Source organism: Mustela erminea, chromosome 10 (genome assembly GCF_009829155.1).
Source record: "Mustela erminea isolate mMusErm1 chromosome 10, mMusErm1.Pri, whole genome shotgun sequence".
Classification (NCBI taxonomy): domain Eukaryota; kingdom Metazoa; phylum Chordata; class Mammalia; order Carnivora; family Mustelidae; genus Mustela; species Mustela erminea.
In genome coordinates, this window is record NC_045623.1 from 74,150,513 (window position 1) to 74,169,158 (window position 18,646).

The 18,646-nt window shown below is 41.4% G+C and overlaps 1 protein-coding gene and 1 pseudogene across 3 annotated transcripts in view; both read left to right on the forward strand.

Annotated features, from left to right (window-relative positions):
* Positions 1–18,646, forward strand: part of LOC116567580 (vasculin-like protein 1) — a 61,702-nt gene that overhangs the window by 35,976 nt on the left and 7,080 nt on the right. For all 3 annotated transcript variants that reach the window (XM_032302721.1, XM_032302722.1, XM_032302723.1), the window contains exons 6-11: positions 2,993–3,065; positions 4,313–4,506; positions 13,785–13,925; positions 14,789–14,947; positions 15,626–15,750; positions 17,639–17,741. In XM_032302721.1, coding sequence (XP_032158612.1) covers positions 2,993–3,065; positions 4,313–4,506; positions 13,785–13,925; positions 14,789–14,947; positions 15,626–15,750; positions 17,639–17,741 — 795 coding nt within the window. The remainder of the gene's footprint in view (positions 1–2,992; positions 3,066–4,312; positions 4,507–13,784; positions 13,926–14,788; positions 14,948–15,625; positions 15,751–17,638; positions 17,742–18,646) is intronic.
* Positions 10,167–11,315, forward strand: LOC116567585 (annotated as a pseudogene).

Genomic DNA, 18,646 nt, shown 5'->3' on the forward strand with positions numbered 1-18,646 from the left:
GACAGAACAGCCAGCACCTAAGTAGGCTTATAAAATGCTAGTCTCGGGGCGCCTGGGTGGCTCAGTGGGTTAAGCCGCTGCCTTCGGCTCAGGTCATGATCTCAGGGTCCTGGGATCGAGCCCCACGTCGGGCTCTCTGCTCCGCAGGGAGCCCGCTTCCTCCTCTCTCTCTGCCTGCCTCTCTGCCTACCTGTGATCTCTGTCAAATAAATAAATAAAATATTTTTTAAAGAAAATAAATAAAATGCTAGACTCAAGTGAAAAAGAAAAATACCCCTTAAACATCAAGTCCCCAGTGACTTAGAAAGAAAAATCAGACTTTGACAAAGTTTTATAATAGAAGTCAGTGGGGCGGCTTCATTATTCTCAGTGGGTTAAGCCTCTGCTTTCTCCTCAGATCATGATCTCACTCTGTCTCTCTCTGTCTGCCTCTCCATCTACTTGTGATTTCTCTCTGTCAAATAAATAAATAAATAAATAAAATCTTAAAAAAAAAAGTCAATGGAATAACAGTTACCGGAGTCAGAATGTTAGCCAATAGTTTTATACCGTCAAATGTGTATAGAGGGGTTCTGTAGTCTCTCCAACCAGCTTCCAATTTATAGGAAATCTAGAGGTATAACATTTATTTAAGTAACCTGTAGGTTAAGAGAAGTGAGAGATGTTTTTTTGGAAACAAAACTATCATTTTGAGGGACATATACTTGGGTGGTAAAAGCAAAGAGGTGATCACCATAACTTAGGATAATGGTTATTTTTAGAGGGGGAGAAGTTTGTTGTTAGAGTTTTTGTTGTTTTTTTCTCTTATTTCGTTTTTTTGAATGAAGCTTATAAAATGTTTCTGGTTTGGCTGGTAATGTTCTGTTGATTAAACTGAGTGAATTAAGTGGTGATTACAAGAACTTTTTGCCCATTTGTTTTATGCAGTTTTTTTGTATCTGTATATATATATTTTTTAAAGATTTTATTTATTTATTTGTCAAAGAGAGAGAGAGCGAGCGAGAGCAAGCACAGGCAGACAGAGTGGAAGGCAGAGGCAGAGGGAGAAGCAGGCTCCCTGCGGAGCAAGGAACCCGATGTGGGACTCGATCCCAGGACGCTGGGATCATGACCTGAGCCGAAGGCAGCTGCTTAACCAACTGAGCCACCCAGGCGTCCCTGTATCTGTATATTTTACTATTTTTAAAAATCAGTGGAGGGGCGCCTGGGTGGCTCAGTGGGTTAAAGCCTTTCCCTTCGGCTCGGGTCATGATCCCGGGGTCCTGGGATCGAGCCCCACGTCAGGCTCTCTGCTCAACAGGGAGCCCTGCTTCCCTTACTCTCTCTGCCTGCCTCTCTGCCTACCTGTGATCTCTGTCTGTCAAATAAATAAATGAAATCTTAAAAAAAAAAAAAAATCAGTGGAAAGAAATAAAAGATACCATATAAACAGGGGCAGTATCTTTGAAAACCCTGAATAGAATGTGACTAAGAACACAAACCTATTAAAATGGGAAAATACAGCTTTTATCCATGGGGACTCCCTCTACCTGTACTTTTCCATTCAGAGGAGTGTAATCTGTCCTTCATATTTTGTCATTAATTTTCTCCATTTATATGGTGAGTTGGTTCTTATGTTTCTGTGCTTGTTCTATGCTTGTGGTTCTCACCTTGATGGATTGAAAATACATACCTGCTGGGGCCCCATCCCTAGACATTTTGATTCAGAAGCTCAGTGGAATCTGGGCATCTTTCTGTTGTTTAATGTTCTATGGGTAATTTTGCCAAAAAGCCATTTTCCTACTCTATTAGCATATTGTAAAGTTTAGGCTTGGATACCAGTGTCATACTCATACCTCCTGTACGTAGTTGTTAGTTGTAGTTAGTTGTTAAGTGTTAACTGCTCTTAACACTTCGATCCTTCCCCTCATCTCTTTCTCTATTCTGTTACCTTCATTATTCTCCTGAACTGTGGAATGGTCTCCTAGTTGATGCTTAAGCCTTCAAATACATCGTTCAAGCTGCTACCAGACTGTTGTAAACTTAATGATTATGGATATGTTTACTGCGTGAGAGATAGATCTTTAATACCTACAGAATAAAAGTTTCCCTAAAAATTCTGGCTACTTTACCTACTTTGCCAGATACCTCTATCACCACAGAACGTTCCCCTCCTTCCCTAGTGCTCATCATTCTAAACTATTTGCAGATCTCTGAATATTCTGTTATTTTTCGTGCTTTCCTGTCTGGGTGTTCACTGAGCATCCTATTCCTGAAATCACCCATTTTCCAGCTTTGGAATTCATCTTTAGATTCTTCTTAGTCATTGAACCTCTAATGAAACCTTTTCTGATAGCACTTCTCTTTCAAGTGGAACTGACTATTCCTTCTTCCCTAATATAAATTTTTATCAGACCTGGTAACCTTTTGTTGTGCTTATTTGTCTACGAGTATATATCTTTGTAGTGGGACTGTGACCCTTGTGGGCATGGGTCCCACAAGGGTCACAGTCCCACTTGACTGTGGGACTTCATTGTTTTAATTGTCTTAATTGCCTTTATATTCCTAGCAAAATCCCTGGCACATCGTCTGTCTCTGCCCTATAAAGCAGTCTTAGGAAAGCTACATATACTATATATTTCACTGACCAGATTGTCCTTAAATCTGAGAAAAGTGATCTATATTCTTGTCCATTCAGTTTTCTGTGCCTCCTTATATACCGTGCATACCCTATTGGAAGATAAGAACTTGCACATTTAGTCTGTTTAGTTAAAAATATTTTTTTAGTCCTCTTATGTTAAAGGAAATGAAACCCAAGATAGCCTAACACTAATATAAGATCTATGGATTTAGCATTTCAGGATCTTCTGCTTACTTGTCGATTCTGAATACAGGGTTAAGTAAGTGCTGCTGATACATAATTATCGGATAGGTTCCATGGTGATGGCTGCTTTGTGAAAAGTGCCAAAATATTAGCTTTCTTTATCAACCATTAATATCCCTTTTTTCCTAGCCTTCTTTGAATCCAGAAGCTGGCAAACAGAATCAGCCATGCAGACCTATTGGGACCCCTTCTGGAGTGTGGGGTAGGTAGATTTTGCCATTTTAAAGGCACAGCTTTACATTTTTCTTAGCATGGAGAGGAGCAACAATTCTTTATCTCTTTTTTGTTTGTTTCTTTCTCTTTTTTTCTCATCTCATCCATTTGCACATGGTAACTAACACTTGTTATCTCTTACTGTGCCCACCCAAAATAACATTGAAATGTAATGGTCTTAAGTGTCATGATACAGATGATTGAGAGCCTGTAAAGCCCTAAATTTGAAAACAGATTTTAAGCAGAGGGAGAATTATCTAAAGCTTATGAGAAGTAATGTTTAATTAACATTGCTAATTCATTTATAACAACTAAAGTGAATTTTTTGTGTTATAATTGTTTCCTAAATATTTGGCAGGCAAATATAGTGGTATTTTCTAAGCATTCTTTCATATTAGTAGATAGTCTTCTAAAGTCTTGTCTGAAAAGGCTGTATAATACCACATTCTATAGACGGTTTTGTTCAGTTAGGTTCCAGTTGTTGAGGGTTTTTTTTTGGTTAAGGAGATTGAGGGGTAGGTTTGGCTTAATGAATGTGGCTTGTTGTAGAGAGCAAGGTGAAAACAAATACATACGATTATGTGTAAATGTTGAGAATAACTAGGCTTATAAAAAATGAAGAGACAAATCAGTGTATTTCATACCAAACCTGATCTGTAGTTTTGGAATCGTTGGCATTTACAAATGAGACTCTCCTCATCCCTACCTTAGACCTATTTAGACCTGTTTAGTAGTTAGGCATCTTATTGGGATGGCTTTAGTATATCTGAATACTGGTTTTGGATCTTGAATTATAGGATTAAAGGTGCTTATTGTGCCGTTTCCCCTTTGTTAATAGCGTAAAGGTTTGCTCCACTTCGCCTCATCAGAAGATCCCAGGGTAGCCTCCTTTCCCCCAATTTTGGCATTTCTCTCCATTCCCATGCTGACAGGAACTGCCCCACTTGGATATATTCTTGTTTGGTGTGTGCCTGAGTGATCACACAAGACAAGTTATGCCCCTGAAGGACTACTAACACCTTTGGTTGTTACATTGATTTATGAATTTAGCTTCATATGCTGCCTTTTTCCTTTAATCCCCAAGTAGTGTCATTTTTGAGAATATCTGTTAAGTGCAAACCAGGAAATGTTTGTCCCTCAGTTTCAGCAGTTCTTTGTTGAAAGTGAGGACTTCATCTATACTGTGCTTAACCATTATTTGACATTCTTTTGTCTCTTCACTATTGTATTTCACAGAAAACCCACCTAGTGCCAAGCAACCCTCCAAAATGCTAGTCATCAAAAAAGTTTCCAAAGAAGATCCTTCTGCTGCCTTCTCTGCTGCATTCACCTCACCAGGATCTCACCATGCAAATGGGAGCAAATCATCAACCATGGTTCCAAGTGTCTATAAGAACCTGGTTCCTAAGCCTGCACCACCTCCTTCCAAGGTATGGTTTGGAATCAGTGTAGGAACCCTATATAGCAGAGGTTTGGGAATAAATCAGGGAAAAAATTAGTAAATTTATTTTTTCCATTGAATCATTCATCGGATATTCATTCAGTACCTAATAAATGTATAGTATTTTACTCTGTCTCCAAACTCTACTTCTTCTAACTGGATTTTTTTTTTTTAATTTTATTTATTTATTTGACATTTGACAGGCAGAGATCACAAGTAGGCAGAGAGGCAGGCAGAGAGAGAGGAGGAAGCAGGCTCCCCGCTGAGCAGAGAGCTGGATGCGGGGCTCGATCCCAGGATCCCAGGACCCCAGGATCACGACCTGAGCTGAAGGCAGAGACTTTAACCCACTGAGCCACCCAGGCGCCCCTCTAACTGGATTTTTAGTAGGCTTCTCATACTACTCGCTCATCTCATAAACCTTCTGATTTGTTTGCTGTTTAATAGCATCAACATCCATCTGATCACTTGGCTGAATATTTCTTTCCTACTTCTCCTCATCACTCATTCTCATGTACCAAGCAATTAAAATTCCCTGTCACTTATTCCCTCTATGATGTCCTATGCCCTTGTCACCTCCCATGTATTATTGTAGTGCACCCTTCTGTTTTCTCATCTCTCTGTATTCATCTTGCACAAAACTGTCAGAATGATCATCCTAAAACAGTTTGAATATATGACATCCTTTCCTCAGTCACTTCGACAGTCCCAAACCATCTATATAGCAGGGTTTGGTAAACAACTTCTTCTTTTTTTTTTAAGATTTTATCTATTTATTCAACAGAGATCACAGGTAGGCAGAGAGGCAGGCAGAGAGAGAGAGAGACGGGAGGAAGCAGGCTCCCCACGGAGCAGAGAGCCCAATGCGGGGCTTGATCCCAGGATTCTGGGATCGTGACCTGAGCCGAAGCCAGAGGCTTTAACCCACTGAGCCACCCATGCACCCCGGGTTTGGTAAACTTCTCTAAAGAGTCAGATAATAAATAATTTAGGCTTTGCTGGTCACCTGTGACATGCGGTCTTTGATACATTTACCTTTCTTCTCTTTTCCTTCTTTCTTTCTGTTTCTTGTTTGTTTTACAATGCCTGAAAAGTGTAAAAATTATATTAATAGCTCATGGGCCATAAAGAAACAGGCCTCTGGCCCATGGGTGTTCCTTACCAACCCCAATCTTATAATACAGTGTCCGAACTCCTTAGCAGTGGCATGTATAATTCTTTATAGCCTAAGCCTAATCCATCTTTTATATTTCACTACCCTTTCTTTCTCTTACCTGGAAAATTATTCATCCTTCAAATTGATGTCATCTGCTGTGGGAATACTTTTTTTTTTTTTTTTTTTTAAGATTTTATTTATTTATTTGACAGAGAGATCACAAGCAGGCAGAGAGAAGGAGTGAAGCAGGCTCCATGCCGAGCAGAGAGCCCAATGCAGGGCTTGATCCCAGGACCCCGAGACCATGACCTGAGCCAAAGGCAGAGGCCCAACCCACTGGGCCACCCAGGTGCCCCTGGGAATCCTTTTCTATCACACATATCTAAAGATCTCATTCATCTTTATATCTCTGATTGAATAGCACTCTGTCTTTTATCACAGTATCTATAACACTTAATCACATCACTTTATTTCCTCACAGAAGCACATAATAATTGCTTTATGAATTCTAGCCACTATACAGAAGTAATTAGAATTGACTTCATTATTGAGAGGAAAACCAGTAAGCATTTATTCATTTTCCTTTGTGTGTAAGCACTGTGTTTGGTGGTTCTAAGCAATACAGAGAAGTACCAACACTGGTTGTGACTATCCATGAGCTGAAAGTCTAATTGAGATAATAAGATAAAACAGTATGAACGGTTATGTGATACCTATGAAATAAAATAGTAACAGATGCTGATAACATTTTAAACAGACTTGGAGGGGCGCCTGGGTGGCTCAGTGGGTTAGGGCCTCTGCCTTCGGCTCAGGTCATGATCCCAGGGTCCTGGGATCGAGCCCCACGTCGGGCTCTCTGCTCCGCAGGGAGCCCGCTTCCTCCTCTATCTCTGCCTGCCTCTCTGCCTTCTTGTGATCTCTGTCTGTCAAATAAATAAATAAAATCTTAAAAAAATAAACAGACTTGGAATAACTAAATAAATTAAACACTAGTGTTAAATTCATAGGAGCAAGATCAGTTCAGATTATGACCATCAAGGACAATTCTGCTGAAAACTTGTCATTTGAACTGATCTTTGAAGGATGGGCCAGATTTGGATAGGCAGAAAAAGGTCTAGAGAGTTTTGCACATCATAAGAGAAGTAGTGGTTAAATACAAGTTCTGAAACCAGAAGACACTGCAATAGTTGAGGGATAGCAAATGATTATAAATACTCCTGGGAGCTCTAGGAAAATAACCAGACTAGGGGTCCTTATCCTAGTGGTAATGAATGAAGCTTTCAGGGTAGATAACATCTCTAAGGAAAAAGAGTAGAAGAGTAAAGAATGAGAAATTAAAACTTAGAGGAGTATTTAATAATTTATAAATATTAGGAAAATAACGATATGGTCAGTAAGATTAAGAAACCATAATTCAGACATGAAAAAAATACTGTCACAAAAATCTGGTAAGATGACTTTAAGTTAGAAACTGGGGTTGTCAACACTTGACAATTGCTGCTGACAAGTTGAGGAAGAAAAGAAAAAGGGGTTTTGACCTTAGCAATTGGAAAGGTTTAGGTCACTTTTGAGTTGAGGTTTAGGAGAGTAGTGTAAGATTCCAGGGCCTCTGGAATTAATGTGGGTAGAAGTAGAGGTAGTGGCAACTTTGAGACTTGATAATAAAAGAAAATAGAATATAGGTGGTGGTAAAGTTAAGTGAAAGGATGAAGAAAATCTGTAGGAAAAAGCCCTTGGAATATACTTGAAAGAGGTCATTAAAGAATCATGGTCTGGGGTACCTGGATGGCTCGGTCATTAGGCGTCTGCCTTCGGCTCAGGTCATTATCCCCGAGTCCTGGGATCGAGCCCCACATGCGTCTCCCTGCTCCGCAGGAAGCCTGCTTCTCCCCTCACCCACTTGCCCTGCTTGTGTTCCTGCTCTCACTCTCTCTCTGTCAAATAAATAAAATCTTTATTAAAAAAAAAAAAAAAAATCAGGGGCACCTAGGTGGCTCAGTGGGTTAAAGCCTCTGCCTTTGGCTTGGGTCATCATCTCAGGGTCCTGGGATCAAGCCCCGCATCTGACTCTGCTTGGCAGGGAGTCTGTTTCTCCCTCTCTTTCTGCCTGCCTCTCTGCCTGCCTTTCTGCCTGTCTGTCAAGTAAATAAATAAAAAATATTTTTAAAAAAATAAAATTAAAAGAAGAATCATGGTCTAGGAAGAAATGAGTAGAAATAAAACTGATTGGCAAGTGGAATTCTCTTTGAAAGGGTTGAAGATACTTGTTTGTCTGATGTAGAAGGGAAAGAATGTAATTTAAGTCAAGAGAGCAATTACTACGTAGGAAACAGTATAGCGTGGAAATTAACATCAGGGCCTTGGAGTAGATAGAGTCCACTTTGTGCCTTCTTTGTGATATGACCATGGGCAAGTTTCTTAAGTTTCAAGTCTCAGTTTTATCATCTATAAAATGGGGTAGTAGTACCTATCTTTTAAGGTTTTTGTGAGATGTAAATGAGGTTTTGTTAGGTATTTAAAACTGTCATATATTAAGTGCTAACAAATTATGGCCATTATTATCAACACACTTTGTTCCATTCCTTAAGAGGTTTTATAAGTGTTACTTCATTTGAAATGTCTGCAAGCCTTCTCTTAAACTATAGAGAGTATAAAAATGAGTTAAAACAATATCATATCCTCTAACACTTAAGAAAGCTTTTGAGTGTGAAAAAATGGCAAGGACAAAAGTAAGGACACAGAGCTTAAGATTAGTTTAGCACTGTTGTATAGGACTATCGTAAGTCAAGGATAGAATGAAAATCAGAAAACTAAGCTAAAGGCTATTAATGTCCTTGCAGAAGGTCATAAAGCCTGAACAGGGGTGATGAAAGTGGGCAGAGATGGGAGGTGGCACACAGTGGGAAGGAAATAGGACACTGTGCATTCTTCTCTGGAAAACCAGGATAACTACGGAGCCATTCATTGGAGTTAAGAGAGATAGATCAGTTTTCAGGAAAAGTTGATGAGAGGTTCTGGGTGTGTGAAATGCGAGGTATTAGAGGAGGGAAGAGGTGAGATGACTGGGAAGCAGACGTGGATTTATCCAGTCATTTTCTCTAGGCATTCAGTGGTTACTACACATTGAGTATCTGTGTACTAAAAACTGTGTCACTAGAGGCATAAAATAATCTTAAAGAGTTTGTTATCTAGTAAAGAGACAGATACAGAAAATAAATGTTCTCTGCCTGGAGAGGGTCCTCAGACCCTTCATAGATAAGGTCATACTTGAACTGGGTTTTGAAGTGGAAAAGGAAAGAATGGCCATTTATTTGTATTCTTTTACATGTATAACATTTCTATAACATTTACTCATCTAATCCTAGGATGCAGAAAATTATGTAATATAAGGTTCCATAGCTAGTGAAGTGATGGAGTCAGGACTCTTAAACCAGGCTTGTCTGACCTCAATCTGGGGCTCTTTCGGGTGCTTCAAATTGCCTCCCATCCTGAAGTACTAAAAAGGAGGGAGGAAGTTGAGAATACAGGTTTTAGAGTCAGACTTCATGCCACTCTTTAAGGCTGTGATTTTCAGCAAGTTATTTGATTTTTGCTAAACTTGTTTCCTTAAAAATAAACTGGAGCTAATTATATCGGTCACATATTGTGGTAAAAGAATAAAATTAAAAGTTTCAAAAGCACTTGGAATATAATATTGCACATCCTAAGTAGTCCGTAAATAGTTTAAAAACAATAGGGGCAACTCAGTTAGATGAGCATCTGCCTTTGGCTCCAGTCGTGGTCTCGGTTGGAATCGATTCCCGTGTCAGGCTCCTTGCTCTTTGGGGAATCTGTTTCTCTCTCGCCCTCTGCCCTTTCTCCACGTATGTTCTCCCTCCCTCTCTCTCAACTAAGTAAATTTTAAAATCTTAAAATAAATAAATAAATAATAAAAACTGTAAGAGTACAGGGTACCTGACTGACTCAGTCCACGGTGCATGTGACTCTTGATTTTGGGGTCGTGAGTTCGAGCCACATGGCATAGGGATTACTTTAAAAACAAAACAAAACAAAACAAAACAGTCGGAGTTCATTAGGGAGCAAGTAGATGGGGTTTTCCAGCAGAGGAACCCGTGTTACCTAAAAAAGAAAGAAAGATAAAATGTGCCATGTTTCTGAAAAGACAAATGCTTAAATATGGCTGGTAGTTGGGAACTGGTTGTAGGGGGGAGTATTAGTTAAGACAGTCCAGTCATGGACTCTTTTTCTTTCAAGATTTTTTTTCTTTCAAGAATTATTAATTTGAGGGGCGCCTGGGTGGCTCAGTGGGTTAAGCTACTGCCTTCGGCTCAGGTCATGATCTCAGGGTCCAGGGATCGAGTCCCGCATCGGGCTCTCTGCTCAGCGGGGAGCCTGCTTCCTCCTCCCTCTCTCTCTCTACCTGCCACTCTGCCTACTTGTGATCTCTCTCTTTCAAATAAATAAATAAAATCTTTAAAAAAAAAAAAAAAGAATTATTAATTTGAGAGAGAGCAGTGAGAGTGAGAGAGCACAAGCAGTGGGGGATGGGAGGAGTGGTGCTCCCCCACACTGGCCTTCGCCCTCTCACCATCTGTAGAAAATGATAAAAGAAACCACTTACTATGATGTTTTGGGGGTCAAACCCAGTGCCACCCAGGACCAATTAAAAAAGCCTTAGAGGAAACTGGCCTTGAAGTACCACCCTGATAACAATCCAAATGAAGGAGAGATGTTTAAACAGATTTCTCAAGCTTACAAAGTAGTCTCTGATCCAAAGAAAAGGGAATTACATGACAAAGGAGGCAAACAGGCAGTCAAAGAAGGTGAAGCTGGTGGTGGTTGGGGTCCCCCATAGACCTCTTTGATTTTTTTTTTTTTTTGGAGGAGGAGGAAGGATGCCAAGAGAAAGGAAAGTAAAAATTTGCATCAGCTCTCAGTAACCTTAGAAGATATATATTAGATAACAGTGCAGCAAGACAGCTAGCTCTGCAAAAGGACATGATTTGCGATAAATGTGAAGGCTGAGGTGGTAAGAAAGGAGCAGTCGAATGTCCCAATTGCTAAGGTACTGGAATGCAAATTAGAATTCAGATAGGACCTGGAATGGTTCACCAAATGCAGTCTGTGTGCGTGGAGTGCCGGGGCCATTGGGGAATGTATCAGTCCTAAAGATATAAAAGCTGCAATGGAAGGAAGATAGTTTGAGAGAAGATTCTAGAAGATAATACTGACAAAGACATGAAAGATGGCCAGAAGATACATTCCATGGTGAAGGAGACCAAGAACCAGGACTGGAACCAGGAGTAGATCAGAAGGACCATGCTATTTTTACTTGGTGAGGAGAGGACCTTTTCATGTGTGGACATACAGCTGGTTGAAGCACTGTGTGGCTTTCAAAAGCCAGTATCTACTATTGACAAACTGCTGTCATCACCTCTTATTCAGGTCAAATTGTCAAGCATGGAGATATCAAGTGTGTGCTAAACGAAGGCATGGCAGTTTATCATAGACCATATGAGAAGGGTCACCTAATCATCGAATTTAAGGTGAACTTCCCTGAGAATGGGTAATAGCAGTCTCTCATTCTCCAGAAATTGTTTTTTTGTTTTTTTAAATAGCTAGCTTTGGAATATAATACAACAAAATATTTGGTTATTTATTGAAAGAGCTATTTTATTAAAATAGGGATAGAGATGATGGGGCGCCTGGGTGGCTCAGTGGGTTAAAGCCTCTGCCTTCGGCTCAGGTCATGATCCCAGGGTCCTGGGATCGAGCCCCGAATCGGGTTTTCTGCTCAGCAGGGAGCCTGCTTCCTCCTCTCTCTCTGTCTGCTTCTCTGCCTACTTGTGATTTCTGTCTGTCAAGTAAATAAAATCTTTTTTTAAAAAATAGGGATAGAGATGAGTATTGCAGAGAATTGAATAGTAAGTAATAATGAGCAAGTGTAAGACAGCAGATACTGACTTATGCAGAAAAACTTGGCAATAAGAGGATGATAGTGTAAAAGAAAATAAAGGTTTGGGGTTTTTTTCCCTAGCTTCAATAAGGTGGCTTAGCATGTTTATAGATAAAGGGGAGGAACTTATTGGAAGAAAGGAAGAAATGATAATTCTGAAAGGAAAGAGAATGAACACATGTAGAATGGTGGAAAGGGGGTAGGAAGCTATTGAACTTGCGGTGCAAAAGGAGAGAGTTAGGGAAAGTTTGGATCTGGTGACTTCTGATTTCTTAGTCCAGTATGAGAAGGCAAGATCATTTGAGGTGGAGGGAGTTGGGATTGATTTGGAATTTGAAGGAAAGAAGAAGACATTTAAAAACCTGTGGTTGATAGGTGGTTCACTTTGGTGGATTTGTATGTATAAAATTCCTCTAATAAAAGAAGACATGAGGCATAGGTTTTCTCTGTTGAGCAGCCAGCTATATAGCATAGTGTTGTTTGAGTTGTTGAAAATTAAGATTGAATTGGAATAAAGTTGGGCAGAAATGTAGGTATCCTATTGCATGTAACACTCTGGTACAAACTTTCCATACCACTATGGCAAAAACGCAAGTTTTGGAGTGCCGTGAGGTGCCAGTGTTAAAGACAAAGCATCTGATAATCATCTACAACTCTGGGGAAGCTAGGGGAATTATCATCTTTGATAATGAGCCTTACATAAGCAGCCATCATTTTAGATTTCTTGCATCCGTGCGAGAAAAAAATTAATCTCCATTCCACTTGGCTTGTTGTCTCTCTTATCTGCTTGCATATTCTTTTTGGAGACACTACAGAAAAAACAATACTACATATTACTTGAGTAACCTTAGACAAATTATGTAACCTCCTTAACCTTAGTGTCATTTTTTGTAAAAAAATTGACCTAGGGGCACCTGAGTGGGTAAGTGGGTTAAAGCCTCTGCCTACCTACCTCTACCTACTTGTGATCTCTGTCAAATAAATAAATAAAATCTTAAAAAAAAAAAAAAAAAAAAGTTGACCTAATAATTATACCTGATTGGGTTAAGAATGAAAATGGTATGACAATCATCTGGTAAGCCCCAATTATATTAATTCCTTTCCTGAAGCTTAGAGTATCCTCTTTAATACAACAAAAAAATTCTTTTCATTCAGATCCTTCTGTTGTCTTGGCGGTTTCTCAGTTTTAATTGTTTCATTCTGGAAAAATGGACATTTTTCACTTGCTTCAGCCTCACTCCATTGATGTGCTTTATCTTTCCTGTTCTCCTCAGATAATGTGATTGACTCAGAGAGGGGGGCATGCCTGGGTGGCACAGTCGATTAACCATCCAGCTCTTGGTTTCTGCTCAGATTGTGATCTCAGGGTCATGGGAGTGAGCCCTGAATCAGGCTCCATGCTGAGTACAGAGTCTGCTTGAGATTCTCTCTCCCTTTCCCTCTACCCCTCCCACTTCGGCTGCGTGTGCTCATTCTCTCACTCTCTCTGTATCTCAAATAAATAAATTAAATCTTTAAAAAAAAAAAAAAGAACATTCCAGTCATACTACAGTGCCCAGTCATAATTGGGATTAGGGCCAGAGTGACAGAATGGGCCTAGACTACACAAAGCCAAGCAAAGAAGGGACCAAACCAGAATTGTCTAGCCATTTATATTGCCCACCCTGGCCTAGAAGTAGCTTCCTGTCATTGAAGTTCTTGGAAAATAGCCTTTTTTTTTTCTTTTTTCTTTAAAGAATCAGGATTACATTCGTGGTTAACAAATATGCCATAAAAGGGGAGCATTTTAGGGTCCAGTAAGTTTGGGAAATGCTGCCTCTTAAATTCACATGTGTTCACATTCACAAATACTATAAATGTATAGGAAAGAAACCCATTGAAGTTTACTCACCTCAGCATCTCCCAAACTTAGCTGAACTAGAGCTCTCTTTTTAAGAATTCCTGTTAATATCCCATGACACTTCTGGTTCCCGTCTGCTTTTTTCCTTCAAGTGCCTAACCTCAGAAAGAGGTTGCATACCTCCCCGACATGTTAAAATGGGTAAGCTCTAGGAATTCGTGTTACTGCATGACATTTTATTCTTTGCTTTATGTGATCTTCCAGGCTGAGGTGTCCATACTTGTGCTGACTGATTTGTTCTTTCTTCCCATGTAGCCCAGTGCATGGAAAGCTAACAGAATGGAACACAAATCAGGATCCCTTTCCTCTAGCCGGGAGTCTGCTTTTTCCAGTCCAATCTCTGTTACCAAACCAGTAGTACTGGCTGGGGGCACAGTTTTAAGCTCTCCTAAAGAGGTGAGTGAAGATAAGGCCAAGCAGCCTTTTCTAAAATTGTTATTTCCCATTTACTAAGGTAGATGGTGTGACATGTAAAGCTCTAATTCCATTTCCTTTGTAGCTGTGTTTAGCTCAGTCATTTCTTTCTTTTTTTTTTTTTTAAGATTTTATTTATTTATTTGATAGAGAGAGATCACAAGTAGGCAGAGAGGCAGGCAGAGAGAGAAGGGGAAGCAGGCTCCCCACTGAGCAGAGAGCCCGATGCGGAACTCGATCCCAGGACCCTGAGATCATTAACTGAGCCGAAGGCAGTGGCTTAACCCACTGAGCCACCCAGGTGCCCCAGCTCAGTCATTTTCTTTACTGGTGATTCCCATTTGCCTCTGAAGATGGGCGGTAGCTGAGTGGAGTGATTGCTCTGTGGTAGACTGGGGTCAGCCTGTGGTAGACTGGCATGAAAGATCAAAGAGGTACTATAGGAGCCATAGAGTCTCCTGCAGGAGCCCTGCAAATCTGTGGGCGTCTGGGTGGCTCAGATGGTTAAGCATGCACCTTGGGCTCAGGCTGTGCTCCCAGGGTCCTGGGACCAAGCCCCACATGGGGCTTCCTGCTCAGCAGGGAGCCTGCTTCTCCCTCTCCCTCTGCTCTTCCCTCCTCCTCGTTCTCTCTCTGTCTCTCTCAAATAAATAAAACCTTTAAGGGGAAAAAAAAAAAGCAAAGCTAAAGTCTGTTTTTTAAACGAAAAAGAGAGTTTATTTTTGGTAAAAGAGTGATAATTAGGCTTCCAGATTCTAGAGATCAGTACCATGTAGAAGTGACCCAGAGAGGCCCAGTTCTTGCTGTTTGCTGTCAGGAGCAATCTGTTTGTGGTATTTGCCCAGAGTCCCTCCAGCACTACTCCTCCGATTGAGATCAGCTCCTCTCGCCTGACCAAGCTCACCCGCCGAACTACCGACAGGAAGAGTGAATTCCTGAAGACTCTAAAGGACGACCGGAATGGAGACTTCTCAGAGAACAGAGACTGTGACAAGCTGGAGGATGTAAGAGCATGAGGTTTTTCTGGGGCAACATAAGGGTTTTCCTGTGTTGCATATGTACTTTTTTTTAAAAAGTCTTTAATTGGGGGCACCTGGGTGGCTCAGTTATTAAGCATCTGCCCTTGGCTCGGGTCATGATCCCAGGGTTCTGGGATCATGTCCTGCATCGGGCTCCCTGCTTAGTGAGGAGTCTGCTTCTCCCTCTCCCACTCCTGTTCCTCTTTCTCTCTGTGTCAAATAAAATCTTCAAAAAAAAAGTTTTTAAATGTCCCTCCTTAAAATGCTTTCTTAAAAGCCACACCCTGTAATTTCCAGGAGTCCCAACATTGGCCAGCTGTCAAGTGGCAACTCCTAGCTGCAAGGGACTCTAGAAAGGGGAACTTTCTAAAGCTGAGCCCAGTAGTTCTTGAGTCCAAATTGTGAAGAAGACAAGAGCATTGATACCGAATCCATATCCAGTAGCACTTACCACCGTTGACAGCCTGAAGTTAGGCTCCCTAAGGAGGTGGTGTGCTTGAGAAGCCCTAGGACGGTGAGCAAGGCCTCATTTTTGAATGGGGACTACCTGTGCGCTGAAGTTCCCTGGAGAGCACGTCACTCGGTTCTGACTCTTTAATCTTGCAGATTGTGTATCTTGCCACAAAGGGTCATTGAACCAAGTGTGTCCTGTCCTTCTTTCAGTTGGAGGACAACAGCACACCTGAACCAAAGGAAAATGGAGAGGAAGGCTGTCATCAGAATGGTCTTACTCTCCCTGCAGAGGAGGAAGGGGAGGTCCTCTCACACTCTCTGGAAGCAGAGCATCGGTAAGTGAAGATCAGATCATGGGGCATGCTGTGTATGGCCTGTAAGGAGCTTGAACATCCTTAAGACGTCTCAGGTGGAGTCTGACCTACAGAGAGAAGTGTTCTTGGGCACCATAACCTGTCCTCTCTTTATGCCTCAGCTTGCCTGTTGCCTACTGGGCATTCCTTTACGGGTTAGCTTTTTCACAACTTTTCCTCTGCGAGGCTTTCATGTAGTTTAGTTTCAGATTCAGTTTATAGAGGGGAACCTATTTCCTAGGACTATTGTACTGGCCCTTCGACCCTCCTAACCCAAGTGAGCCTTTATCAGACCCCTTTAAAAGGCCTTGGGAGGGGCATCTGGGTGGTTCAGTGGTTAAGGATCTGCCCTTGGCTCAGGTCGTGATCCTAGAGTCCTGCAATCAAGCCCCACTTCTGGCTCCCTGCTCAGCAGGAAGCCTGCTTCTCCTTCTCCCACTGTCTCTGCTTGTGTTCCGCTCTTGCTGTGTCTCTCTCTCTCTGTCAAATAATTAAATAAAATCTTTTAAGAAATTTAAAAATAAGGCATGAGAACCCCCTCCATGGGTGGAGCTTGTTCTTTAAATGAGGGCCTTTAACACAGAGCTCCCAGCTGTTTGGGCACCTGGGTGGCAGATGGGGCCTGCCATGTGTGGCAGTACCTTCCTGAAAGGAAGTTCCTGTCCTAAAGAACTTTAGAAGTCAGCAGGATCACGAATATGAAAGAGACCACAGTGCCATGAAGTTGAAAGGGAAATTAGGTACATGTAGAGATGTGCTGATTTGCTTACAAGTGACAAAAGTGAGTTGTTTTAAGATTTATTTGAGAGAGAGAGAGAGAGAGTTGAGGGGAGGACCAGAGGGAGGGGGAGAGAATCTCAAGCAGACAACCCACTGAGTGTTGGACCCCATGCAGGCCTCGATCACATGACCCTGAGATCATGACCTGAGCTAAAATCAAGAGTTGGCCGCTCAACTGACTAAGCCACCCAGGTGCCCCCAAACCGAGATTTTGGAGCACCTTGGTGGCTCATTTGGTTAAGCATCTGCCTTCAATTCAGGTCATGATGGCAGGGTCCTGGGAGTCCCCCATCTGGCTCCCTGCTGAGCAGAGAGTCTGCTTCTTCCTTCCCTTCTGCCTGCCATTCCCCTTGCTTGTGCTTGCTCTCTGTCATATGAATAAATCTTCTTTTTTTTTTTTTAAGATTTATTTTTTTATTTGACAGACAGAGATCACAAGAAGGCAGAGAGAGGCTCTGCCTCTCCACTGAACAGAAAGCCCGATGCGGGGCTTGATCCCAGGACCCTGAGATTATGATTTAAGCCGAAGGCAGAGGCTTAACCCACTAAGCCACCCAGGCGCCCCAAATGAATAAATCTTTAAAAAAAAAAAAAAAATGAGATTTCTTCCTCTTGTTTTGTCGGAAAGAGCCCTTTACATTTTGACTCTCCTGCAGCCTTAATTTCTGCTGCTTTTATCTCCTCTCTGCAGCTCTTATACCCTATAAAAAGCAACTGTGGAGATCCCTCATTTAATTCAAATACCTAAGGAGCCATAATTAAAGCTTATCCCACATGGCAGGGGTGGGGGTCCTGGAGTAGAGCTGTGTCAGGCTCCACACTCAGCAAGGAGTCTGCTTGAGGATTCTCTCCCTCTCCTCCTGTCTCCCTACTGTGTGCACACGCTTTCTTTCTCTTTCTCTCTGGTGTAAATAAATTTAATTTTAAAAAAAACTTATCCACTGGGAAGAAAAGAAAAATCCCAAGTGGGGTACGATTGCCCCTAGGCAAGTAAGTTTTCTCTGGAAAGTTGTGGTCTTTCCACTTAACACTTAAAGGTCTTCTTTTTTTTTTTTTTTTTTTTTTTTTTTGCCTGACTTCCCTCTACTAGATTATTGAAAGCAATGGGATGGCAGGAATATCCTGAAAATGATGAGAATTGCCTCCCCCTCACAGAGGATGAGCTCAGAGAGTTCCACATGAAGACGGAACAGGTACGTCATAAACCTTTCCTGGAGACCTGTTAATGATTAGGAGAGAAAGGAACAGGGCAGTAATTGCCCTTAAAGAGCCTCAGTTTAGTGTGAGAGAAAGACCTTGGAAAAGAAAATATAAAGTAAGTTGCCATAGTAGAAATACAGAGGAGCGAATCACTGCTTAGGCAACAGGGATTTCCGGTAGTGGATATAAAAACTAGGTCAGTAGTTAGCAGATTCCAGAAAGTAGTATGTTCTTTCATCCTGGCAGCTCTACCCCCTTATCAGAACCACAAGGCTGTGTTCCAGAGTAATGGGCCGAGCCCTGGGTCTCTAGGGAAGCAGAAGCAGGTTTATCCCCCCCCACCCCTCCCCCACCTCCAGCCCTGTGGTTTTCCTTTGATATTCTGGCCAGAACCAAGAAACAGCCTCTTTGAATTATCCAACAAATGGTTGGCTTCTTTCTCTGAAACACTGCCAGACCTTGAGATTTATAGCAATGAACAAGATAAATGGAGTTACAAACTTCATGAGGCTTACATTCTGGTGGTATATTTTCTTTACATTTTTTACTTCTCCGATTTTTATTTAAAGCACAAATAACAATAGGATTAAGGCCTGTAAAGAGAAATTACAGCTGACATAAAGACACTGCTACTCAAAACTATTTTTCTCAATTGTTACCACCTGAGAACTTGTAGAAATAGAGAATCTGAAACCCTACCTACTGAATCAGAATCTGCATTCTTTAAAAAGATCTGTAAATGACTGATTCGCACTGTAAGTTTGAAAAGCACAGCTATAACAAATCTTGGGATGGGGGCGCCTGGCTGGCTCAGTCATTATGCATCTGCCTTCAGCTCAGGTCCTGGGACCCGAGCCTGCTTCTCCCTCTCCCACTCCCCCTGCTTATGTTCCCTTTC